Source organism: Tursiops truncatus, chromosome 8 (assembly GCF_011762595.2).
Source record: "Tursiops truncatus isolate mTurTru1 chromosome 8, mTurTru1.mat.Y, whole genome shotgun sequence".
Classification (NCBI taxonomy): domain Eukaryota; kingdom Metazoa; phylum Chordata; class Mammalia; order Artiodactyla; family Delphinidae; genus Tursiops; species Tursiops truncatus.
In genome coordinates this window covers 70,904,829-70,932,825 of record NC_047041.1, presented here as the reverse complement: position 1 = coordinate 70,932,825, position 27,997 = coordinate 70,904,829, and the positions used below count along the sequence as shown (strand labels likewise).

Genomic DNA, 27,997 nt, shown 5'->3' with positions numbered 1-27,997 from the left:
TGTTCTATAAAACATGGAACATTAAAAGGTTTTAAAATATCAGGTCTTTTTGGACATCCCAAAGTGTGTTTACACTCTTCTTTAAAAGGGCCTCCTCCTCAGAATTCAAGTTAACTTTCACAACATCTGAGACACCATTTTGGCCCAAGACACAAGGGATACTGAGAAAGATTTCTTCTTTTATTCCATATAAGCCCTAAAAGGCAAAATTAGGTTATTATTCAGTAACCTGATATGGAAAGGCAGCTATGCAAGACGGCTTCAGAATAAGAATATACAGAGAGATTATGGAGCTCAAGAATCATTCGGAGGGCAGCAGAGTGATCGTCAACAGTACGAAGAGCATCCTAATGTCCTATGACCATGTGAGAACTTGTGTTTAATGACATGAAGAATGTGCCAGATGCCTTCAAAGGGGCCCAAAAGGGCACTGTCTGTTTTACCCCTTACCCTTGTCATATTTCTTCCTAAGCGGAAGAATGCCATGCAGTCTGATGAAGGACTGTGAGATCAAGCAGGCTGTGTTTGGTGTAAAATCAAGAGAACAGTGAAGGCAGAAGCAGGAAGTGGCTGGGCAGGCTCTGCTTTGTATAATCTTTACATGAGGGGATGCCACTGAGTTTGGACAACAGATGCTAACAGGTGGCTTCTCAAGCTTCCAGAGGTGAAGCCCCCGGTGGAGCCTAAGCTTCCAGGTACTCACATGCTCAGCAGGGTTTATGTAATTCCCCCGCTAGTCACCAGTGGAATGTACTCCTGCCCTCCTGGCTACCACCTGGCTTCTATCCAGGACCTTCCATGATGGACAGGGCCATGGAACGGGTGCAGCCATGGCCACCACCCTATCCTAGGGCCACGGAGCCTCCCATCAGCAGCCCTGATGTTCCCTCCACTCCTGCAGCTGAAGCCAAGGCTGTAGAGGCAGCTGCTAGAGCCTGTTACAACCTGGGTAACCCACACAATGCCTACATGCCCACAAACCAGCCTCCACCTCCTCCCTGGAAGGTAGGAAGACCCAGTAGACCTCTCACACCTCTCTGCCCCCTACCACCCATTGCCTTTTCTTACCCCAGAATGTAGGGCTGGAGGAGGCGATGGGAAGGTCTTGTTGTTCCTCCAGGTGTGCCTGTAAAGTTACCAGGAACCAGCGTTGAGAAAGGGAGAGGCTCCTTGACCCTGGAGTGGTGCCTCCCAGCTTCCCATAGTAGTTCAGAGCCCACAGGCACTACTCAGCCAGGCTTCCCTCTCACCGTCTCTGGGGCTCTCCTCAGGAGCTCAGCGTTCCTGCTTTACTCTAGTGGCCCACAGAGGGACTCCCTATCCACCTTTTCCACTGCAGTCCAACTCCCTCATTTTGGTAGCCACTTTATATTCAACCTCCTGATCTCCACCAGAACAGCCACATGTCTTCTCCTCAGGGTCCCCTGCCAGGCTCTACTCACATTCACTCCACTCTGGTCCATGCCTCGCCATGGAAGGCCACTGTCCCACCAGACTGTCAGCCCACATTCCCTTCCCAGCCACATTCCAGCTGCAGTCACACTTGCCTGCCCCCGCTTCCCTTTCCTGTCCTTGGTCATTCTGTTGCTCCCTCTGTGTAGCACAATACCTTTTAGAGCTTTAACATGAGCTGCCAGGGGTTGGGCGGCATCAGGAACAAGGCAGCGTGGCTGGGGCAAAAGCCCTCCTGCCTTCCGTGCTGGTGTTTCAGGAATTTGCTCTCTCTCCTTTCACTGCATCTCTTCCTGCTAGAAAGGGCTTCTTGGATTAGAACTGGAAATGTATGTCCATGCCATTATGCCATTTGGGGGCTGCTGGGTAGACTGGAAACAAGGGCCCTGACCTCCAAGGCTGCCCTGGCCTAGCCCTGTGTACTGCCATGACCTGCTGCCCACCCCGCCCTTAGCCTATCCTCTTCCCTTTAAGCGTCATGCCTGGTTGGCAGTATGACCCCTGGATGCACTGAAATTTGCTTCCTTTCCTCATAGACTGGCCGTGAAGTGAGGAAATGGTTATTTAAAGAGAATTCCCTATTTATCTGACAAAAAATCAAGTTAATATATTAATGTTAAATAAACTCTATTGGCAACTTTATTTGCTGAAAATGTGAAGTAATAGAAATGAAGTAACTGGGAAAAAAGATTAAGAGCATACAAATGATTTTGCTCTTAATGTCAAATGTTTAAGTATTTCCCATAAACTATAACTCATCCACTGATTTGTTCAGTAAAGACTATGAAATTCCCGTATTACTCAACCTCTTTCCAGGAGCGTTCATTTGACACCTCCCTGACTCTTCTTCAGGAGCCCTCTGGGGGTAATTGCTTATTCTCCCACAGCCCTTTGTATCCTCAAAAGAGGAAGAGTGTAGAATCCACTGTATACCCCTCACTGTCTCTTCCAGATTATTAATCCCTTGCTCTCTTAAAAACAAAAACCATTTCCCCTATTTTTTGAGGCCCATCTTATTCAGCTCTTCTTTCCTTTCTAATGACCGTCTACGAACCTCTTGAGTATTCCATCTCATTCATAAAAGACTTTGACCCTAGCAATCTTCTCTCTCTATCCCAGTTTGTGCCATTATCCTTGGTGGCTTCATTGTCCATGTGGATAAACGAACTAATTCCCTTTCTTTCCAGTTTCTTGTCTTCTTTAGCTCATGGGACCTTCTCCCACCCCAAGTATCTTACTCTGAACCTTGTTATGAGGTTCCTCCATATCCAATTTATATTCCTTTCTTGTAACTCTTTTGCTACACCCTAAGACCCTTTGCCTATTTTAATTTTTATAAATATTTCTTAAATTCTTTATTACTCATTTTCTTTTTGTAATTTATTCATTTGTATGTAGATAACATTTAAGGGCAACGGTCTTGAATTTGACTGTGACCCTTTAGCAGAAGGTCAAACTCATTTTTTTTTTTCAAACTCATTTTTAACAAGTATAGACACCAAAACTACCTACACCTCTATCTATCTCTCTGTCTTCCTCTCTTCTCTCTCCCCCTTTAACACTGCACAAGTAAAACCCAAACCCAGATGAATTCAGTTATCTACTTTCTCCACTCCTGCACTCAGGTCCCTAGAGAAAACCACACAACAAAGCTGATCTTTAACTTTTGTCAAAATTAATACTTATCTACCTCAAGCATCCACCTGACAGTAATTCTGCCTTTATTTTTTGTCAAATTCTATTTCTCACTATCTACAAAGGTGATTTCAAATCTTCTCAAACACCTGATTTTTCTATACCTCCCTTGACTTTCAGTAGATGATTTTGTCTCCTTTCACTAAAAAGAAGTCATCAGATGCTTCCAATGCCAAACTTACAAACCTATATGATTCACTACCTATCTTCTCTTTGTTATCCCCTATTAAAAAAGATAGTTGTCCCTCCTCCTTTCTGGGACTAATACCTTCACCAATGCTCTGGATCCCACCCTCTCTGCTTATTACTTCTATCTTCAATATCTTCTTTACATCTTATCTTTTAAACAACAAAAAAAAAACCTGCCTTGCCCTGATTTTCCTCTCCAGTTACTGCTCTCTCTCCTTAATTTCACAGCCACTTACCTCAAAAGAGCTATTTATACTGGCTTTACTTTCTCCAGTCTACTTAAAAGGTTCTCAGCTGGAGGTGATTTTGCCTTACCAAACATTCCCAAGGGACATTTGGTAATGTCTGGAGACATTTTTTTTTAACATCTTTATTGGAGTATAATTGTGAAAATAATTCTTATTTTCTACAATAAATATGTATTTTATTTTTGCATTGCCACCAACAGCGATCTCGGGTTTGGACTGACCGTAAAACTCAAAGGACAAAGAAGTTTTAACCTAGCTCTTATATAATTTTGAGAAAAGGATCCAGGACAAGAAACACACAATGTACAGTATCATTATTTGTATCAGATGGTCTTGCAACTACCTAGGCACGGTTTTAAGGCCCCAGGACTGCACACAACACACTCGGTAGCAAATTACACTGATGTGTAAATGGACAAGCTCAACACAGGAAAGTTGGGCCTGCACTACACTTATTGTGGTGTCCTGTGATTTGACTATCAATCCAAAACCAGGGGCACTACTAGAGGGTAAGAGGATTGATGTCAAAATTAAAATTAACTTTCAGATCCTCAATATAACCAAGACTCTGTGGGGTAAGTAAAAAGAAAGGAAGGAAAGTTTTGCCTAGAGATTGATTGACTAGTGGTGTATGAGTTGAAGAAAGCTTTGCAGTAGATAAGTGGGGACAAATCTTACCAGTAGAATCTGGATGACAGGTTTACCCTCTCAGGAATTAACAAAATGTCTTGAGAAAGAGAAGAGGGTTGAGAAGAAAATGGCTAAAAACATAATCCTTTAGTTGCTATTAACCATCGTAATGAAATTAAAACCGCTGGTGTAAAAGGGAGGATAGAGAACAAGCAGTTTCAAGGCTGGTATTTTAAGACAAAGACTGACCCATGCTGTAAACTAAATGCTCTATTCAGAACCTGGAAAGACAGCCTATTAAATCATGATGTCACTCCCCTGCAATTGTTAGTTAGGCACTGGAAAATCAGAGGCTATAACATAAAAGAGTTGAGTCATTTTTAGATAAGTACTAGCAGTATCCTGAGGATTCTTTGTAACTATAGATCCTCTGCTAAATGAACAAGGGGCAAATAATTTAATGCTGGACATTGCATTGTTGAGAGGACTAACTGGAATGAGTACTGATCTGTAATGTGTTGCAGTGTTTGGTATTCAAATCATACAGGACTACAGTGGAAAATGTGATCTTAATCACTATTCCCTTATAGCAATAGTATTTCAAATGAAAAAGAAACTAGCAGTCCCTGTAGTACAATTATCTGGGATTGGGCAGACAAAAGCCTAACACTGTGACCTCCCTATAAAGATGGGCTACTCCATGACATCTGGAAACCAGTATTGGCTAAAACATGTTCCTTTGTGGCTGGGTTATAACTGAGCCACCAGATCAGTTAGATTCCTGCATTTACTGGGAAATGGTCTCTAGTGGTCCCTGTAACTGGAAATATATGGTACAATATGTGGGTAAGGGACATTTTTGTTAAGATATGAAATGATACTGTAATATTAACATATGTTTCATTTGCTAGGCATTAATTTAATCTCTTATCCAAAGCTATGTGGCATAACAAAGGTTTGTAGGTCCCCTTAAGGAAATCTAAGAAAATGAAACATACCAATAAAAATTATCACAGTGAAAAGATATTTTGGGATATTGACCTGAAACTTCCAATTGATGTGGAAATAGTTTGACTAGAAGAAGAAATAAATTTGCTTTAGAGAAACTGAACACACAAATGCATCTATCAATAACTTTAATAAGGTACAAGTGATAGTAAATAAAAGGGCAAAATAAGATAGTCCAATTAGTTAAGAATTACCAAAACATCTGGTGAGGGATTTTGGTTACCTATTGGATCTTATAGATCCTGGTAATTATAGGTGTATACAAGCTTGTTTTTTTTCTATGTGTAAAATATTAGGACATGCTTGATACAAAGATAATCACCCAGGTCATGGGTGAATGGTTAACAGCAGATATGGACCCTTTCCAAAAAGGCAGGAGTATCTGGGAAGATGACTTTGAGTTTGTTTTTTCACAAAACAGTTTCCTAGGTTTAAAAATCTAGTTAAATACTGGAGGATTCTAGGAAGATGGAGAAGTAGGAAGCACCAGGAATCTATCTTCCCAACTAGACAATAACTGCACTGCCAGAATCTGTCTGATATAACTTTTGGTGGAACTCTGGAGTCTTCTGAAAGCTTGAAATTTCCAGGGGAAGGTTTGTATGTTAAACTGTGGTTAGTTTCAGCCAATTTCAGCCCTTAGCAGAGTAGCAGGGCTGTTTACATGTACGGAAAGCAGTCTGTGCACAGCCTGTGAAAAGCACCCTTTCCTCCAAATATCAGAGATCTGTTCTCTAATGACTGATTACTGCTTCTGATGACAGAGGGGTAGACAAAGAGGGCAAAGCCATTGTTGTTGCACCTCCCCACTACTGTTGCAAGCCTCTCCCCCTCTGGCTAAAGTAACCTCCAAGGAATGTAAAGGGCAGGCACCCTTTCCCCCTTCCCTTAGTATTTCTTTTTCCCCTCATGGGAGCCAGACATTAAAGACCAGAACATACAAAAGCAGTGGCATATTTGGGGGAAATTAGAAAGTAACCATGTATGCCCAGGGAAAAGCACAGGCCTAGAGACAACCTCAAAGACCTTAAGAGTACACCTCAGGTTGGTCCTTGGCACAGAAACAGCCTTCAACCATCAAAAAACAAAAGCGATAACAATAACAACAAAAACCCAGCAAACCCTGGGGAAGGGATAGAATCTGATAACATTGTCGTATATTACTAGATTCAAACATCCAGTTTTCAACAACAGCAACAAAAACAACAAAACACAAGGCATACAAAGAAATATAAAAGCATGGCCCATTCAAAGGGAAAAATGAATCAACAGAAACTGTCCCTGGGGGGAAAAAAAACCGATGGCAGATATACTAGACAAAGACTTTAAAACAACTGTCTTAAAGATACTCAAAGAACTAAAGGAAGAGGTAGAGAAAGTCAAGAAAATGATGAGTGAACAAAACGGAAATATCAATAAAGAAATATAAAACCTAAAAAGAACCCCCACCCCCAAAATTCTAGAGCTGAAAAGCACAATAACTGAAATGAAAAAAATCACTAGATGGACTAAGAAGCAGATTTGAGCAGGCAGAAGACAGAATCAGCAAACCTGAAGATAGGACAATGGAAATTACTGACTCAGGAACAGAAAGAAAAAAGACTGAAGAAAAGTGAAAAACAAGATCGTCAGCAGATTTCTCACCAGAAACTTTGGAGGCCAGAAGGTACTGGGCAGATATATTTAAAGTGATAAAAAGAAAACAACTGTCAACCAAGAATCATATCTTATACCGGCAAAACTGTTCTTCAAAAGTGAGGGAAAAATTAAGACTTTGCCAAAGAAACTAAAGCTTAGGGAGTTCATCACCACTAGACCAGTCCTGCAAGAAATACTCAAGGCAGTCCTGCAGGATGAAATAAACAATAACTTGAAGCCATGTGAAAAAATAAAGATCTCAATAAAGGTAAATGCATGGGCAGTTATAAAAGCTAGTAATATTGTAACAATGGTTTATACTTACACTTTTTATTTTCTGCATAATTTAGGAGACTAATACATTAAAAAAATTAGTCTAAAAGCTAGTATTACTGTGACTTTGGTATGTAACTCCCATTTTCAAATTTAAGAAACAACTGCATTTAAAAGAATTATTAGTTTATATTTTGGGGCAAACAGTGTGCAAAGATGCAATTTTGTGACATCAACAATCAAAAGGGGTGAGGATGGAACTATGAAGAAGCAGAGGTTTTGTATGTTATTGAAGTTAAGCTGGTAGAAATTCAAATAAGAGTATTATAACTTTAGGGTGCTAAAGGTAATCCCCCATGGCAACCAAAATGAAAATAGCTATAATAGCTATAGGATATATACAAAAGAAAATGAGACAGGAATTTAAATATTTCACTACAAAAAATAAACACAAAAGAAGACAGTAATGCAGGAAATGAGAAACAAGAAGCTCTAAAGCATATAGAAAACAAATAGCACAATGACAGAAGCCCCCATTATCAGTAATTACTTTAAATGTAAACAAATTACACTCTACAATCAAAAGAGATTGACATAATGGATCAAAACACAGAAGCCAAGTACATGCTGTCAACATGAAACTTACTTTAAAGCCAAAGACACAAATAGATTAAAAGTGACAGAATGGAAAAAGGTATTTTATGCAGATAGTAACCAAAAGGGAGCAGGGGTGGCTATACTAATGTCAGATAAAATAGACTTCAAATCAAAAAAGTTTACAGTAGGCAAAGAAGGACATTACATACTAATTAGAGGTTCAATAAAGAAAATGAAAGAAAATAAAACAATAATTATAAACATGTATGCATCTAATAGCAGACCATCAAAATACATGAAGCAAAAACTGACAAAACTGAAGGGAGAAACAGACAGTTCTACAATAATAACTGAAGACTTAAATACCCAACTTTCAATAATGGATAGATCAATCAAACAGAAGGTAAGTAAGGAAATAGAGAATTCAACACCACAGACCAACTAGATCTAACAGACAAATGGAACACTTTACCCAACAATAACAGCATCTACATTCTCCTCAAGTGCACATGGGATATTTTCGAGAATAGACCATACGTTTACGTTATGCCACAAATTAAGTCTCCATAGATTTAAAAAGACAGGCATCATACAAAGTATATTCTCTGACACAATGAGGTGAATTTAGAAATCAATAACAGAAGTAACACTGGAAAATTCACAAATCTGTGGAAATTAAAAAGCACACTCTATAACAACCTAATGGATCAAAGAAGAAAGCACAATGGAAATTAGGAAATACTTAGAGATGAATGAAAATGAAAACATAACATAAAACTTATTGGTCAGAGAGAAAGCAGTGCTAAAGGGTAAACTTATAGCCATATATGCTTACATTAAAAAACACGAAAGATGTCAAACTAACATTACAACTTAAGGAACTAGAAAAAAAAGAACAAATTAAACCCAAATCTAGCAAATGGAAGTAAATAATGAAGATCAGAAATAACAAAATAGAGAATGGAAAAACAATAGGAAAAAATCAATGGTTCTTTGAAAAGATCAACAAATTGACAACTTTTAGCTAGATGAATTAAGAAAAAAGAGAGAAGACTCAAATTACTAAAATCAGAAATGAAAGTGGAGCCATTATTACTGATTCTAAGCATTACCCATTTACCAAGGCCAGACAAAGTCACTATAAGAAAAAAGCTAGAGGCGGAGGCACCACACGGGCCCGGGCAAGCTTCTGGGTTGCAGCCATACGCCACGGCCTAGCATGTCGGAAGTGGATGAGGAGCAGCCCATGGAGACAATGGGCGCCACCGACAACGGACACGAGGCCACCACTGAAGGCAAGTCGCCAGCCGGCACTGGGGTCACGGTGGGTGCTGAAAGCGGAAGCACGGCACCCCAGGCTGGCAACCAGAACGGCACGGAGGGCTACTAGATAAATGTCAGCAAGAACAAGGAGGATGCAGGAAAACTGTTCACTGGTGGCCTGAGCTGGGATACCAGCAAAAAGGACCTAAAGGACTATTTTACCAAATCTGGAGAGGTCGTTGACTGTACAATAAAAATGGATCAAAAAAAAAAAAAAAATGGATCCCAGGCCTTCCCTGGTGGCACAGTGGTTGAGAGTCCGCCTGCCGATGCAGGGGACAGGGGTTCATGCCCCGGTCTGGGAAGATCCCACATGCCGCGGAGCGGCTGGGCCTGTGAGCCATGGCTGCTGAGCCTGCACGTCCGGAGCCTGTGCTCCACAACGGGAGAGGCCACAACAGAGAGAGGCCCGTGTACCGCAAAAAAAACAAAAACAAAAACAAAAACATACCAAGTATCTTTTCCAAACACAATGTTACAAAACTAGAAATTAACAGGAGGGAAACCGGAAAGTTCAAAAATATATGGAAATTAAACAACACACACCTGAACAACCAAAGAGTCAAAGAAGAAATCAAAAGGGAAATTTAAAAATATCTTGAAACAATGAAAATGGAAACACAACATACGAAAACTTATGGGATGAAGCAAGAGCAGTTCGTAGAGAGGGAAGTCTATACAGCATTAAATGCCTACATTAAGAAAAAAGAAAGACCTCAAATAAACAACCTCAAGGAGCCAGTAATAGAAGAACAAACCAAGTCCAAAGTTAGCAGAAGGAAGGAAATAACAAAGATCAGAGTGGAGATAAATTAAACAGAGACTAAAAGGACAATAGAAAAGGTCAATGAAACTAACACCTGGCTTTTTGAAAAGTTAAAATTGACAAACTAGACTAAGGAAAAAAGAGGTAAGACTCAAAATCAGAAATGAAAACAGAGACCTTACCACTGATACCACACAAATGCAAAGGATCACGACACTACTATGAACAATTATATGCCAACAAATTGGATACCCTAGAGGAAATGGATAAATTCCTAGAAACATAAACCTACCAACACTACATAATGAAGAAATAGAATAAATGAACAGACCAATAATGAGTAAAGAGATTGAATCAGTAATCAAAAATCTCCCAACAAAGAGAAGTCCAGGACCAGATGGCTTCCCTGGTGAATCTACCAAACATTTAAAGAATTAATGCCAATCCTTCTCAAACTCTTCCCCAAAATTGAAGAGTAGGGAAAACTCCCACGTTCATTTTATGAGACCAACATTACTCTAATACCAAAACCAGATAAGGCTGCTACAAGAAAACTATAGGCCAATTTCCCTGATGAATACAGATGCAAAAATTCTCAACAAAATATTAGCAAACCAAATTCAACAATATATTGAAAGGATCATAAATCATGATCAAGTGGGATTTATCCCTGGGATGTAAGGATGTTTTAACATATGCAAATCAATAAATGTGATATACCACATTAACAGAATAAAAATAAAAATTTTATTATCATTGCAATAGATGCAGAAAAAGCAATTACCAAAATTCAATACCTGTTCATGTCAATATCATATTAACAAAGTGGGTAGAGAAGGAATGTACCTAAACATAATAAAAGCCATATATAACAAGCCCACAACTAACATACTCAAAGGTGAAAACCTGAAAGCTGTTCCTCCAAGATCAGCAACAAGACAAGTGTTCCCACTCTCACCACTCCTATTCAACACAGTACTGAAAAGTCCTAGCCAGAGCAATAAGGCAGGAGCCAAAATGAAAAGGTATCCAAATTTGAATAAAAGAAGTAAAACTGTCTCTGATAACAGATGATATGACCTTATTTATAGAAAATCCTAAAGACCCCACCAAAAACTAATAGAGCTAATCAGTACATTTAGTGAAGTTTCAGGATACAAAATACAGAAATCAGTTGTGTTTCTATACACTAACAACAAATTACCTGAAAAATAAATAAAGAAAACAATCCCATTCACAATAATATCAAAAACAACAGATACTTAGGAATAAATTTAATCAAAGAGATTAAATATCTGCACACTCAAAACTATAAGACTTTGATGCAAAAAAATGAAGCAGACACAAATAAATGGAAAGACATCCCATGTTCATGGATTGGAAGTAGTAATATTGTTAAAATGTTCATACTATCCAAAGCATTCCATAGATTCAATGCAATCTAAAATACCAACAGCATTTTCACAGAAATATAAAAAACAATCCTAAAATTCATATGGGGCCACAAAAGACCCCAAATAGCCAAAGCAATCCTGAGAAAGAAGAAAAAAGTTAGAGGCATCACACTGCCTGATTTCAAACTATATTACAAAGCTATAGTAATCAAAGCAGTATAGTACTGGAATAAAAACATATAGACCATCACACTGCCTGATTTCAAACTATATTACAAAGCTATAGTAATCAAAGCAGTATAGTACTGGAATAAAAACAGACATATAGACCAATGAAACAGAATCGAGAGCCTAGAAATAAGCCCTTGCAGATACTGTCAATGGATATTTGACAAGGGAGCCAAGAATACTCAGTGGAAAAATACAGTCTTTACAATGAATGGTGTTGGGAAACTGAATAATCACATGCAGAGGAATGAAACTGGACCCATATCTTATGCTGCTCACAAAAATCAACTCAAAATGGATTAAAGCTTTAAACAGAAGCCTGAAAGTGTAAAACTCCTAGAAGAAAATGTAGGGGAAAAACTCCTTGACATTGGTCTTGACAATGATTTTTTTGGATATGACACCAAAAGCACAAGCAACAAAAGCAAAATAAATGACTGGGACTACATCAAACAAAAAAAAATATTTGCAAACCATGTATCTTATAAGGGGTTAATATTCAAAACATCTAAGGAACTCATACAACTCAATACCAAAAATGCCGATTTAAAAATGGGCAGAGGGGGCTTCCCTGGTGGTGCAGTGGTTGAGAGTCCGCCTGCCGATACAGGGGACACGGGTTCGTGCCCCGATCCGGGAAGATCCCACATGCCGTGGAGCGGCTGGGCCCATGAGCCATGGACGCTGAGCCTGCGCGTCCAGAGCCTGTGCTCCGCAACGGGAGAGGCCACAACAGTGAGAGGCCCACGTACCGAAAAAAAAAAAAAGGGCAGAGGAACCAAACAGACATTTTTCCAAAGAAAACATACAAATGGTTAACAGGTGCATGAAAAGATGCTCAACTTCACTAATCATCTGGGAAATACAAATGAAAACCACAGTGAGATATCACCTGACACCTGTTTGAATGGCTATCACCAAGAGGACACATGTTGGCGAGGATATGAAGAAAAGGGAACACTCGTGCACTGCCTGCGGGAATGTAAATTGCTACAGCCACTATGGAAAACAGTATGGAGTTTCCTCAAAAAAATTAAAAATGGAACTACCATATGACTTAGCAATCCCACTTAGGGGCATATATCCACAGGAAATGAAATCAGTATCTCAAAGAGATACCAACACTCCCATATTCACTTCAGCATTATTCACAATAGCCAAGATATGAAAACAACCTTGATGTCCATCTACAGATAAATGTCTAAAGAAGATGTGGTATATAGATATACAATGGAATATTCAGCTACAAAAAAGAAGGAAATTTTGCCATTTGTGACATAGATGGACCTTGAAGGCCTTATGCTAAGTGAAATAAGTCTGACAGAGAAAAAAAATACTGTATGATATCACATATGTGGAAACTAAAAAAGCCAGACTCATAGAAAGAGAGAATAGAATGGTGGTTGCCAGAGGCTAGGGGAAAGGAGAAATGGGGAGATGTTGGTCAAAGGATATAAACTTCCAGATGTAAGATGAATAAGTTCTGAGGATCTAATGTTGGCTATAGTTAACACTACTATATTTTATATATATACTTGAAAGTTGCTAAGAGAGTAAATCTTCTCTTAGTGAACCTTCTCTCTCCTTTCTTTTGTGGAGTTCCCACCACAAATAACCACGTTATATGCATTAAACTTACATGTTATATGTCAATTATATATCAGTAAAGCTGGAAAAAAACAAAGTATTGTGTATTTGGATGGGTGCGGTTTATTGTCATAAATTTACCTAAATGACATTGTTTTAAAAAGAAAAAAAAGGAATGGTATGGAAATATCATCCTTATGCAGTTAAACGGAGTAGAAGGGACTCACCTGGATTTGAAACAATAAGCATCTTACAGTCAGGACTATTTTGGACCATGGCAGGAATGATTGATTTCATGATATTCACATTACGTTGGACCAGGTCAAGGCGACTTTCTCCTTCCTGCTGCTGTGCATCTGCTGTGACAATAACTAATTTGGAATTTGTAGATATACTGTAATCTAAAGAAGGAAACAAAAGAAACTATTTGGTCAAGACTGCCATAATCACTGTGCTTTAATTCTTTAAAAGTCTATTGTATGATGATGGTATTAAAGTACTACTTTCATGTCTGGCATTTGCAGATGAACAGATTTTCCATATAGTAATGTTATCTTGTATAATCTGAAGGAAATTTTGTTACTATGATTTACCAATGTTCACATGGCTTTTTTTAAAAAAAATAATAACAGAACCTACCATGGCTTTTAGCCCACATTCTCATTTGTTATTAAGGCCTGAGGCACTGCAAGTCAGCTCTCTGGATTTTTAGAAATACCATATGAATCAGAAGCTTAGAACTCTGAGAATTTATGTGTGTTTCATGATTCGAAGAGTGAGAATGTATTTACTTACATTATTTACTTAAAATTATTATTATAACTTGTTTATGTATTTGAGATCATAAACAAGTTCTTGATTCACACAAGAAAATTAATTACCTTCTAAATCTGATGACCAATTGTAAAATGTTTCACCTATTAAACCCAATGACAGGGGCTTTCCTGGTGGCGCAGTGGTTGAGAATCTGCCTGCCAATGCAGGGGACACGGGTTCGAGCCCTGGTCCGGAAAGATCCCACATGCTGCGGAACAACTAAGCCTGTGCGCCACAACTACTGAGCCTGCGCTCTAGAACCCGCGAGCCACAACTACTGAGGCCCGTGCACCTAGAGCCCGTGCTCCACAACAAGAGAAGCCACCACAATGAGAAGACCACGCACCGCAACGAAGAGTAGCCCACACTCACTGAAACTAGAGAAAGCCCGCGTGCAGCAACGAAGACCCAACGCAGCCAAAAATTTTAAAACATAAGTAAATTAAAAAAAAAAAAACAACGACAATATGTTACAATGCTCACTATCCCATACTGGACTTTTTAAAAACTATCATATACTTAGAAGTTATTTTCTATTTGGATGTCAAAAACTAAATTAGCTAAAATCTCTATATGCCATCTCCATTTTAAAAAAACTTATTTTTATGCTCTTTTGAAAAGGAAATTTGCTTAATTTTAAACATACTATTGCATCTCTATGATCATTCTTATATCTTTCTAATCCAATTTATAAACCGTAAACATCTGAATGGTTTTCCTGCCCCAGTAAAGATTTTAATTAGAAAGACAAACTTAGAGAATTTCATTTCTTAGGCTGGCAAGTTTCACATTAATCTAAGAGATTATCTTTCCCTTGTATCAAATAAAAGATCTACACAGGGCTTCCCTGGTGGCGCAGTGGTTGAGAGTCCGCCTGCCAATGCAGGGGACACGGGTTCGTGCCCCGGTCCGGGAAGATCCCACGTGCCGCGGAGCGGCTGGGCCCATGAGCCATGGCCGCTGAGCCTGCGCGTCCGGAGCCTGTGCTCCCCGACGGGAGAGGCCACAACAGTGAGAGGCCCACTTACCGCAAAAAAAAAAAAAAAAAAGATCTACAGGAGGAAGTTCTCTTCTCTCTCTGCATACATAGTCTACTCACTCTTGCTCAAAGACCTTGCTTGACATCATCTTCCATAAAGTCTTATCTAACCACAGAAATCCGAAGTAATCTCTCAACCTCTGTCTCTCTCTGTAACTCTCTATCCCAGCCCCTCGTTTTCTCCCTCCTCCCCCCCGACTTTTAGAGAATAAAGTGGCAAAAAGCCTCGCAACTTCTCCAGAATCATCTCGCCATAGCTCAGATCAACTATTTGAAATATTATGTCCGACAACTTCAATTAAAGTGTATACCAGAGTAAAATATCAAGTCTTTTCACAATCTGCCAACAAGTTAACTTACTAGCTTTGTGTCTTATTTTTATTTCAGATTTTCCAGGTACCCTGATTCTGTTAATGCCATCATCTCCTTACCTGTTATTTATTTTCCTTTCTAAATATAACTCAGTCCTCCCAGAGACAGCAAACCATAGTGATCTGGAGCAAAGGCTTCTTCAAATACCAATTCCTCTGCCAGGCATCCCCTAATTATATCATTCATAAATACTACTCTGACTTCACTGAATTTTTATAGCACTTACTGCCTATAATTCTCACATAGTCCTTATTTATAGTGCCTTATGTTATCTTCCTGTGGTTATGTTGTATTTATACCCCTAACTTGATCATTAGATCCATAATAACAGATTCTGGTCTCATACTACCTTAAAACCTTAAAAAGGTTTACTACCTATTCATATTCAAATAACATATTAAGTTTTATCTGTTTTGAATCATAAGGTATGTATTACTTTAGATAACTATTATCTGACATTTATCCATGTTAATGTGTGTCCCTCTAGTTCATTCACTTTCATTGCTGTGTAATATTACAGTGCATAATTGATCAACTTAGTATTGTTATACAATGAATTATTTCCAGTTTGGGGCTATTACAAATGACAACACTATACATCCTTGTACATGTATCTTAGTACACATGTACACAAATTTCTCTTGGGAATATACCTAGGAGTGCAATTTCTAGGTTTGGGATATGTTCATGTTCAACTTCACCAGGTAATGACAAACTTAAAAAAAAAACATAGTTTTAATATAATACATTTCTACATGTCATGCATGAGAAAACCTATTGTTCCACATCCTGACAAACACTTAGTATTATCACACTTTTGTCAGTCTAATAGGTGTGTAATGGTATATTGATATACTTTTTATTTTCTTGGTTACTAATGAGATTGTCTTTTCCTATATTTATAGGCAATTCGAGTTTCTTCTTTTGTGAAATGTTCAAGTCTTTTCCTATTTTTCTGTTGGGCTACCTATATTTATCTTATTTATTACCCAAGTACTTTTAGTCTGAACACAATTCCCTTGCCAGTTGTTTATGTTGCAAATGTTTTCTCTCAGTTTACACTTTGTCTCTTCACTCTTTTAGTGCCTTTTTAAGAACATAAACACTAAACTTTATACTCTTTCCTTTACTGTTTATGCTTTTTGTGTCCTTGTGTTTAATAAATTCTTCCCTATCCTGAGGTCATAAAGATATTCTATGTTATCTTCTAAACAGAAGCTTTGAAGTTTTGCCTTTCATATTTTTGGTCTTTAACCAATTTGGAATTGTGTGTGTTATCAAGAAACGGTTCAGGGGACTTCCCTGGTGGTCCAGTGGCTAAGACTCTGTGCTCCCAATGCAGGGGACCCAGGTTCGAGCTCTGGTCAGGGCACTAGATCCCACATGCCGCAACTAAAGATCCCACATGCCGCAACTAAAGATCCTGCATGCCGCAACGAAGATCCGTTGCAGCCAAATAAATAAAAAAATATTTTTTTTTTAAAAAGGAAAGGGTTCAATTTTATTTCTTTCCATAAAAACAACTATTGCCATAAGAAAAAGAATTTATAAGTCTGCAAATTTCCCATTGATCTACAATATGATCAGTGTTATATAACGATCTTTTGTTTGTCTCTGCACTTAATTAGTGTAGCTTTGTAATAAGTCTTGATATCTGGTAAAGCAAGTTCTCACCACCTTGTTCTTTTTCAAGAGTATTCTTGATTGCGCAGCCCAGGCTGTTGCCATGGTGAAGCTGAGCAAAGGCTGCAGCAGCTCTTCAAGGGTGGGCACTTTGCCATCCACTGGAGCTCTGTTCCTTTTAAGATTTACCTGGGATTTGAGAAGAATGCCTGAATCTACTGTTTTGAACCTGCTTTGGGGATAAAGGACTATTTGGTCAACTGGATTTGGAAGCGATCAATGGACAGGAAGAGCATGGAAGGTGTGCACTCTGCCTGGGAGGTGAAATGGAACATCTTTCAGACATTTACCAGTTGGATGGCACAGGGTTCTCACTGCACAGCTGCATCTGTGGCAGAGTGGAACCTCTACTGACTTATTTATGATAGACTGTATCAAAATAAGTGTTTTTAACAATGTTTTAAAAAAGTATCTTGTCTATTCTTGGACCTTTGAATTTCTGAATGAATTTTAGAATTAGTTGATTATGTACAACAACAACAACAATAACACTTGTTGGGTTTTGACTGTGATTGCATATAATCTATAATCAATATGGGAAGAACAGACATCTTACAATATTGAGACTTTTATGAACAAGGCATATCTCTTCATTTATTTAGATATTTAACATCTTTCAATGAGGCTGTATTATTTTCTGCATAAAAGCTCTTATACATGTCTTGTTAGATTTATTCCTAGGTACTTCCTATATTTGATAACAAATAATACCTTTAAAAATTTTTGCTTGTTTTTGAATAGATTGTTAATAATAATAGTTAATATTATTAATAGTTAATATTAATAGTTAATAATTATTAATAGTTAATAATTTTGTGTCTGGCATCCTTGCTAAACTCTTATTTAGTTCTATATGTTGTCCCTCTTCTTATATTTATCTTCTTTTTGATTTTTTTATAAAATCAAAAAGTATGTTTTTATAATTTTACTTCTTCCCCTTTACTAAAAGGATTGATTCAGGTACTTATCCTGCCATATGGCTAGAAATTCAAGGCTGAATGATTTTTTAAAGCGTTTTAATATAGGAGTAGCTCTTTTAACTTGACTCCACTCAATAAACTCAACAGATTAACTGATGTAAAACATACTGATACCCAAGGCACACTGAACACTCTCAACTAGCAGACTTCTGTCTAGTACATCTGTATACTTCTGCTCATGAGTTGCTGCATATCAAGAATCTGTCACGCTTATACCCAAATATATTTATGCCAGATATATCTATTAATTATATAATATGATGTAAATCACTAAAATATGAGGGTGAAAGAAATACACGGTAAAGGTAAACACCACATTCAGGATTGAGATATGAACACATGTAACACACAGAGTGTATCAAGTGAATTGGTAATGTTTTATTTCTTTTGCTGGGTGTTGGATACACTGATGTTTGTTATACTTAAAACTTTTTATATCTGAAGTATTTCATAATTAATTTTTTTAATGATTGTTACTATGAAAATTAAGTTGAACGCCTTAGAAAGACATATTAAAAGAAGGTTGTTTAAAAATCTTCCTCTTAGGTATGAGAGAAATAAAAATGGAGAAAAACCATAAAAATTTAATAGAATTTTGTGATTAGACTGCTTCATGAGTATCTTTAAATTAATTACAGTATTTTAAAGAAATAGAAATGATTACTACTGGTATGCTATAAAAAACACACTGCAAAACTCCAATCAGCTGAGCCATACTCAAAGTCCTTGCCCTACAATCAGAAAATCAGCAAATGAAGTTCTAAGTACATTAACATGTTTAGGTCAATATAAAATTTTATGATGGTTCTTTCTAATAGGCATTTTTAAATTAAGTAACCACTTTCAGTTCCAATCATGTTAGATAAGAGGGATTCTAGTAGAAAGTACATCTGTTGAATCACATTACCAAAAAGCACACTACATACATCAGTGTATGATAAAAGTTATTTTTCCTAATGCTCTAAGGCTTCTTACTTGGCCAACACATGATGCTAGTGCTAATGGGGCTAAGCTCTCCATTTCCTCTTCTATAGCATCAAACTATACCCTGAAACATGATCCTCTAAAAACACACATCAAAAAAACAGGTTAGGGACTTCCTTGGTGGCGTAGTGATTAAGAATCAGCCTGCCAATGCAGGAGACACGGGTTCGAGCCCTGGTCCGGGAAGGTCCCATATGCCACGGAGCAACTAAGCCCACGCTCCACAACTACTGAGCCTGCGCTCTAGAGCCCGCGTGCCACAACTACTGAAGCCCACGAGCCTAGAGCCCGTGCTCTGCAACAAAAGAAGCCACTGCAATGAGAAGCCCGTGTACTGCAACGAAGAGCAGCCCCCGCTCGTCGCAACTAGAGAAAGCCTGTGCACAGCAACGAACCCCACACAGCCAAAAATAAATAAATAAATAAAACAGGTTAAAGAATATAGATAAATGTATCAGTAATATTACAAAACTATTCAAGACTGTATATCCTTGAGAAAATATATAAGACTGAATGGCAAGTTTAAAAAGCATTTATATGTCAGTTGTGTAAAAAACAAATGAAAAAAGGAAAGAAACAAAACCATTAACAGACGAGATTTAAAATTTTCTTCATACTGTTTTGGTATTTACCAAATTTTCTCCAATTAGAATGGAATGGTGTTTTTTTTTGTTTTTTTTTTTTTTGCGGTACGCGGGCCTCTCACTGTTGTGGCCTCTTCCGTTGCGGAGCACAGGCTCCGGATGTGCAGGCTCAGCGGCCATGGCTCACGGGCCTAGCTGCTCCGCGGCATGTGGGATCTTCCTGGACCAGGGCACGAACCCGTGTCCCCTGCATCGGCAGGCGGACTCCCAACCACTGCACCACCAGGGAAGCCCCTGGAATGTTTTTTTTCAAAAAATTAACCTTCTAAACTATATGTCCTAATTACAATAGTGCTATTTTTTAATTTTATATTTATTGACAACAGTTTGATAAACTTCATTACTTGTTTTTAAAGCTCTGAAAATAACTTTATAAAACTAACCTTTTCCAGAAACAAACTTTGAAGTATTAAAGAAAAGACTGCCATGATGAAGATCCATTGTTTCTCCCTTCAGTCTGTCCACTGCAACATCCACAAGGGCAAGCTCATCAGCCAAATCCTAAAATACATGAAAGTCCTGAATAAAATGTTCCCATTTCAGTTTTAGGAGAAAGAGAAAAAATTTTGTGTGGTTATTTTATAATCAAAGGAGTGTTACATTTTTAATAGAAAAAGTGGTATAAAAATAATGGTCTTTATGGGAGTTCCCTGGTGCCCTAGTGGTTAGGATTCTGAGCTTTCACTGCTGTGGCTCCGGTTCAATCCCTCAGTCGCTGGTAGGGGAACTGCAAGCTGAAAGGCATGGCCAAGAGAAGTCTTTTAATGTGCCTAGAGAGACCAGAAGTTAAGGTAAACAACAGAATGTAGCAAAAATTATTAATTGCTTTGCCTTTGCATAATTGTTAAGTTTTTTAGAATTGGTTTTCTTCCACTTCAGGTAACAGTATAAAACGAATGAAAAGTTATGAAATCCTTTCAAAGGTTTTTATTATATTTAACCCTTATGCCTAATTTCTGAATTGGTTGAAGTTGTTTTTAGTATGAATGCTTATGGCCAAAATATAAAGGTAGCCACCTGTGGGAAACCATTTCATGTGGCTCAGTATATTACAATTAACGTCCGCCCTCCAACCTAGGGGTAGATAAGCATATACCAGACCCAACCAATTGTTCCATCCTTCCTTCTGGCTGCATCAATTAGTTCACAAATGGGTATATGGCCCAGGCATAACAAATGAGCACAATGTCTATGAGGTTAGAAAATGGAAGATGAGAAATGAAGTCTCGTTTTTCTTTGCAATCATAAGCTCTAATGATATAAGACTCTAAGAACAAACTGTACAGCCATCTTCACCACCATATACAAAGACCCTGCCCAAGGATTAAGCCAACAGAGGAAGTATGGACTAAGATATACAGAGACTGTGTCTTGATATGTCTGAATTCCAGGATTTAGTAATATCTGAAGCTAGCTCTACTGAGATTTTTTCCAGTTACATAAACAATACACAGTCTCTATATACTGTACTATACTCTAATTTATTATAGAACTATAACAGAAGGAATGCAGGGGACTTCCCTGGCGGTCCAGTGACTAAGACTCTGTGCTTTAACTGCAGGGGGCACGGGTTTAACTAAGATCCCACATGCCATGTGGCAAAAAAGAAGAAGAAGAAGAAGAAGGAATGTATTCCCTCAGATTCCAGTGGCCAGATTCCAAAGGTGAACAGTAAGGGAAAGGAATCAAAGTCCCTATTTACTACTGTTCCCCACCCCACCCTCCACATCAGGCACCATCTGGCCTTTCTGGAAAACTGTAAATTCTAAAATTTACTGAATTATGTGTCATACATCAGGAATAGGATAAGGATAAGGAGTTTCATCCAAAAGAATCATGTATCACTTTTCAGCTAACTGATAAGAAAACCAGATCATGCTTACAGATCCATTTTTACATCTGTGTATCTGTCTGGTCTGGACAGAAAAACAGAAACCACTCTAAGCATTTCAACAGAAGGAATTTAATATAGGGAATTGGTTAGACAGATGTTGAACGGCTGAAAGAACAGAAGGGGAACATTTATGGTAACCCAGAGATAGTAACTGCAGCTTGAAGCTACCACCCCCAAGGCTGAGGAAGCAGAGAGTCTAAAGGAGGTGCTTCATGGAACTAGGCTCAGACTCTGGAAGAGGCAAAATCTGCCTACTGCTCACACCACTAAACGGACAAGATGAGGTCAATGCTGGTGGCTCCAAAAGAAAGTGGAGGTTAGAACCAACTGCTACCTTTGGGACAAAGGGATACAGCTGGGATGACAGTGAACAGAACAATAAGCAAACAGGAAGCAGCAGGTCATGGTTCTCCTCCTGCCTCCCAACTTTCCTCTAGTGTTCCCTATTGGCAGAACCTAACAAGATGCCAACTGGCAAAGGAGAAAACGATTATGTGGAGATCCAGCGCCAGCATCACAAAGCAGAGTATACAAAGCTGAATTTGGAGCTGAGTGCCAGTAAGTTAATAGCCAACACAGCCTGCTTTGAAATTATATTTCCAACTTGATTTATCTCCCTTCTCAACAGGTTACCAGAAAATTCTCTCAAGGGAATCTTTCCATCCCCATTTGTCTTGACTGTCAAAGACGGAGCTCAAATAATCCCTAAAAGTTTTTATTTGATTTTTAAGAATTAACTACATCTATATGAGCCATTTCTCAAATATAATTCCAAATAGAGAGCCTGGGATTGTTAAGCCTACCAGAATCTAAAGGAATAGTTAAGAGTATCCCAGGATCTTTTCTCTAGGGAGGTCCTGAGTAACCATAGTAAGGTAGAGAGATAGAAAAAAAAAATTAATCTAAGGAAAACTGCTATGGGCACTTTGCTCTGTACAGGACAAGGAAGTAGGTTGTACTGCTATCCACTCCTAAAAACTTTACATGTCCTGATAAAACCTTTAAAGTCCACCTTTCATGAAATACGCAGGTGTCATGGTATTCATTACAGCCCTTATGATCCTTCACATCAGTGGACTATATGAATATGAATATTTTAATATCTTTCATCACTTTCCATTTATCCCACAATTTACATCAATGTGACTTGAAGACAAGGTCCTGAACTATTCTCCTTCATTTGGACATTTGCCAGGGTACAATGGATTCTAGTAGAAAATAAATGGGCTCTAACAACTGACCTTCTCGTACAATTTGAGTTCTGAGATTTCATGATAATATTCCTTGGAGTAGGCTTTTATTGATTCATTGTGTTGAGCCCTCAGTGAATTCTTCATATCTGCAAACTCATGTCCTTTTATCTCTTGAATAATTTTCTTCCCTTTCTTATTTCTTACTGAAATGTCAATCAACTACTGGACCTCCTGACTGACCCTCTAATTTCATCTCTTTTCTATATTCCGACTTTGTCTGACAGTCTGCTATCTAGCAGCCCAGAGGGAGTAAGAAGATTCTTGCCTCACTGTCGAACATGTAGACGTTCAATGAGTTCGTTCAATGAAGTCCGCCTACCGATGCAGGGGACGCGGGTTCATGCCCCACTCCGGGAAGATCCCACATGCCATGGAGCGGCTGGGCGCGTGAGCCATGGCCACTAAGCCTGCGCGTCCGGAGCCTGTGCTCCGCAACGGGAGAGGCCACAACAGTGAGAGGCCCGTGTACCGCCAAAAAAAAAAAAAAAAGAAAAAGAAAAATCCATTCTAAAATTCAAATGGAATCTCAAGAGACTCTGCATAGCTAAAACAATCTTGAAAAGGAACGAAGCTGGAGGTCTCAAGCTTCCTGATTTCAATACTTATTACAAAGCTACAGTAATCAAAACAGTGTGGTACTAATATAAAGAGACATGCAGACCAATGGAACAGAACAGAGAGCCCAGGGGAAAAAAACCTCTCACATATATGGTCAGATATTTTTTGACAAGAGTGCCAAGATCATTCAATAGGGAAAAGACAACATTTTCAACAAATGGGATAACTGGATATTTACGTGCAAAAGAATAAGGTTGGACTATTTACATTATACCATAGACAAAATTAACTAAAAATGGATCAAAGACCTAAATGTAAGACCCAAAACTATAAAACTCTTACAAGAAAAGATAGAGGGAAAGCTTCATGACATTGGATTTGGCAATGATTTTTGGATATGACACCAAAACCACAGGCAACAAAAGTAAAAACAGATAAATTGAACTACATTAAAATTTAAAACTTCTGTGCACCAAAGGACACAACCAACAGAGCAAAAAGGAAACCCAAGGAATGGGTGAAAATATTTGAAAACCATTTACCTGATAAGCAGTTAATATTCAGAATATAAAAAGTACTCCTACAACTCAAAAACAAATAAAACCCCAATTTAAAAATGGGCAAAAGGACTTCCCTGGTGGTGCAGTGGTTCAGAATCTGCCTGCCAATGCAGGGGACACAGGTTCGATCCCTGGTCCGAGAAGATCCCACATGCTGCGGAGCAACCAAGCCTGTGTGCCATAACTACTGAGCCAGCGCTCTAGAGCCTGCAAGCCACAACTACTGAGCCCGTGTGCTGCAGTTACTGAAGCCCACACGCCTAGGGCCCGTGCTCTGCAACAAGAGAAGCTACCGCAATGGGAAGCCCATGCACCGCAATAAGAAGCCCACACACAACAATGAAGAGCAGCCCCCGCTCGCCACAACTAGAGAAAGCCCGCACGCAGCAATGAAGACCCAGTGCAGCCAATAAATAAATAAATAAATAATAATGAAAAAGAAAAATAAAAGTGGGCAAAAGATTTGATACAGACATTTCTCCAAAGCTATACAAATGCCCAACAAGTACATGAAAACATATTCTGGAAATAGAAAGGAAAATTAAAGGACTTCCATTGTTATTTTATCAAATTTGGTACTTTTTATTTTATAATGAGAATGTAATGCTTATATAATTAAAAAAAATTTTTTTAAGTATAAGCCATTGGGAAATATGATTTTCACCCATTACTCTTCAAGGAAGACAAAGTGCTGAATCACTTTAACAGAAAATGTTATACTATTAACAAAATAATATAATCAGTGTGTCTCCTAGGAATAAATTTAAATAGTCTGGCAATGCCTAACAAATGGTAAACTCCAAATAAATGTTTCTTAAATTGTGTAAAAATCAGATGATACTTATTTGCTCCAAGGGATTAACCCTGCAACCCTGCACTCATGATCATCTACAAAACCTATGAGTGCTTACTCATTTTCAGCCACAATATAGGCTTATCACTTACCTTCAATAAGATACAAACAGCACAAGCCATGCCTACAGCACCAGTTCCAACAATGGTGATCTTACTCTGGGAGACTTTATCTTCTTCAATTAGATTCTCAATAAGCTGCTCCTTGACAGTTGACATTTTGAGAACCTGATAGGGATAATGCAATTTCAGTGAAATCAAAGTCCCTGAATTAATCACTCTCATACCTACCGATGTACTAACCACACTGAACATCTAAGGACCTACCTCTTGAGTTTGCAGAATTTTGGAGCCAGGAGCAGGGGGAAGCCAAAGAAAAAAATTCCTGGTCGAGGGGTGGAACACGGACCAGTCTATCTATCCGTATTAGGGATTGGGGAACCAACAAGTTTTTAAAGGTTCTCCCTGCCCCCAGCCACCATTTTCGCTCCAGTCCCAGTCACTCACAAACGCTTAGCGTGGCGCAACAGTATAGGCAGTCTGAATGTGTAACGTACGGCCGTTAGGCTGCTTTTTAAAGTTACACCAGTTAAAAAAAGACAGCAAAGTCCGTTGAGGTGTGAAGCACAGCAACAGTTACTCCCTGAACCGTTCCGCAAGCACGCTCCCACGCATGGCTCTCCTCCGTCAGCACGCAAGCTCCGCCCCCGGCCAGCCCGGGGCGCAGGCGCATTGGCTCAGGCTTGTCCTCTGGCCCGAGGGCGTTCCGCGCCACCTGTGGTTATGTTCTCTTAATACCGGTAGGTGGTATTCTAGACGGTCTTGAAGAGTGTGCAAGAGAGGGATGTTGGTGTGTTGTTTCATTTCCTTCAGCCGGCCTAGGCTTCGGACTGATTTTAGGGCAAAGCTTTTTGGAGGCCAGACTACCACGTGGAGGGCAAGGGGCCAGGCTCGAAGTCGTCGTGGGAAAGAACTCTCCCGGGAGCGCCCCATAATCTCCAGTGGACCAGCTAAAACCAGCATCCTGAGGACAGTGCTTCCAAATCTGAATTGATAGTAGCTAGTGGAGGCGAGATTGAAGATGGGCAGCTATCTTGGGACATATGTGGCAGAGCTCAAGGCCTGAACCGACCTAACTTACCTCTCTATGAGAGGGCATGCTGAAGGGACCTGGGCCCCGAGGACGAAAAGGAATTTAAGGAAAGAGCAGACTTGGGAATGATCAGCCTGAGTTTCAGAAACAAACTTCAATGCACTTACATGCCCTTGTCTGAGCATTTATTTGCAGGAATTTAAAAAATTATGATTAAGTTCTATAACTTCAGGACTGAGTGGTGAAATAAAGTTTGAATTTCCCTTGAAAGAACAGAGGGTAATAATGAAAAGGAAAGGCCATGTCTAGTTTTCTAAGGGTGATTTTAATTTATGCCAAGGATTTATTTATAACTCACAGAAGGGGACACAACCTCCTCTGTCATCTTTTGTCATCACTTGCATTTGAATCCTTTTCAGAATCTAAAGGATAATCTATTTTCTGTATCAAAGCCTGTAGTTTGTTTTTAATGTGAGTTAGATCATGCAGTGAGGCTGCTTAAAACCCTTCAATGGCTTTCCATTACACTTAACCAGTTTTTACCACAACCTAAGAGACATTCAAGACTTGGCCGCCTTCTGTCCCTCCAACTTCATCTCAAGACACTCACCACACTTCCCTCCAGCTTTTGGACAGCTTTTTCCTGTTCCATATATCTGGAAAGTTCTTCCCCAGCCCCTCTCAAAGTTGATTCCTCATTTTCAGTTTTGAACATAAATAGCACTTCCTCTAGCTTTCCTTGACTAATGTCTCAACTACCATCAGCTCCCTACATCTCTCCTGTTTCTCTTATGGCGCTTTTCACAACCTACTACCAGCCCCAAGCAAGGGGTTCACAGGAGTGGCAGTGACTGTTGGTCCTGTACTACCACTTGCTTGTGTGCTTCCTTCCACAGCAGCTCCTGGCCCTTGTACCTCATTTACCACAGGACTGTGAGCGAGACACAGCTGACCTGGATGACCTCCAGATTCAAGCTCTACACCTGCCTCAGGCCAAAAGAGGGGTCATTTTAGTAGTGACCAAACTCCTGCTCTAGGTGAAAAGAGGTTCTTCATTCATACCTGCCCAAGGCACATGTTCTGAACGTCCCCTTTGCTTCCTCCATTAACTGGCAACTTGTGTGAGATGAGTCTAAGTCCTGCTTAATCCACTTCCCAAGGTTATTAAGACTAGAATGAGATACAACAGTAAAAATAATCAGGGCTCCTAGCAGAGTTGGCCTACCCTTGCCTGGCGCAGGAAGGTGCAAGGTGAACGTGGAACACATAATGTACCAGAAAGTAAGGAAGCTTTGTAAGATTAAATCTGAAAACTCATGAAAGATTAGTTTAATAAATCTGTTAAGCATTTTTTGTCACGTTGATACTGGCTAATTTATTGTATGAAATAATACGAAGTAAGGGTAAATCCTTTTTTTTTTTAAAGACTGAAGATGCATCAAAGTCTACAAAAGGCTATAGGAATAATTGCACATTTCTTTGGGGGGTAATTAAAAAGTTCTTAGATAGTGGTAATAGCTGCACAACTATGTGAATCCACAGAATTGTACACTTTAAAAGGGTGAATTTTGTGCTATGTAAATTACATCGTAAGGCTGTTATTCTTTTCAAAGCCTATATGAAAGCAAATCCTATTATAACAGCTAATTGTCAAGGCTATGTAGGTTAGTCTTGTCCTTCTACATTTGAGACACATTAAAAAACAAAACAAAACATAATTCTTTCCCTTATCTAGCTCTCAAGAAGGAAACTTCGGAAAAAAAAATCCTGGAGGAGTGATGACCATAAAGTTGTTCTAGTTAACCTCTATAAGTATGGTTTTTAGGCCTGGAGAAGATCACAGTTATAGAAATATTTTAAGGGAAATCTAAAGAAAATTTTTGTTTTTTTTTTTAAAGAAAATTTTTGAGTAGACAACCACCAGGACTATTTGGTTTAAAATTGTTAAGTACCATTATGTTACTGCCTCCAGAGAGTAAAGGTTCTTAAAAATTTCTGTCCCCCTGTAGTGGCAAAGTACCACTGCTTATGTTCAATTGGCAAATAATGTTTTTTACATTCATGTATAGAATGTTACCTGTGTGAACTGTAGGGTACAAGTTATGATCAGCACTATAATCAAGTTAACTCAGTACTTTGGGCCTTACTATATTAAAACAATTGATTACAATGGAAATGGTAACAAAACAGCTAGTCATTCTAGTCACACCCTTAATATATTAATTCTTATTAAAGTCTGGT

General features: G+C 38.8%; 2 protein-coding genes across 2 annotated transcripts; one reads left to right on the top strand and one right to left on the bottom strand.

Moving 5' to 3' along the window:
* Position 1: 1 nt before the first annotated feature.
* Positions 2 to 27,986, bottom strand: LOC101326158 (L-lactate dehydrogenase C chain). Its single transcript, XM_019948299.3, has 4 exons — positions 24,757 to 27,986; positions 19,930 to 20,047; positions 13,256 to 13,429; positions 2 to 196 (listed from the first exon to the last, which is right to left on the bottom strand). The coding sequence occupies exons 1-4, from the start codon at positions 24,976 to 24,978 to the stop codon at positions 111 to 113; spliced, it is 600 nt and encodes a 199-aa protein (XP_019803858.2). The 5' UTR covers positions 24,979 to 27,986; the 3' UTR covers positions 2 to 110.
* On the top strand, positions 81 to 1,080 carry LOC109552239 (WW domain-binding protein 2). Its single transcript, XM_033861611.2, is given in 9 exon segments — positions 81 to 368; positions 370 to 450; positions 452 to 489; positions 491 to 531; positions 534 to 603; positions 605 to 638; positions 640 to 702; positions 704 to 767; positions 770 to 1,080. Coding segments are annotated over 9 exon segments (822 nt in total). The 5' UTR covers positions 81 to 248.
* Positions 27,987 to 27,997: the final 11 nt, after the last annotated feature.

Excerpts from the sequence above, each read along its gene's own strand:
- LOC101326158 (XM_019948299.3), bottom strand. The coding sequence starts at position 24,978 with ATGTTCAGTGTGGTTAGTACATCGGTAGGTATGAGAGTGATTAATTCA. Across the intron at positions 20,048-24,756 it reads CTGTTTGTATCTTATTGAAG|GATTTGGCTGATGAGCTTGC; the intron begins GTAAGTGATAAG and ends CATGTATTTTAG. Across the intron at positions 197-13,255 it reads GCTTATTGTTTCAAATCCAG|GGCTTATATGGAATAAAAGA; the intron begins GTGAGTCCCTTC and ends TTTGCCTTTTAG.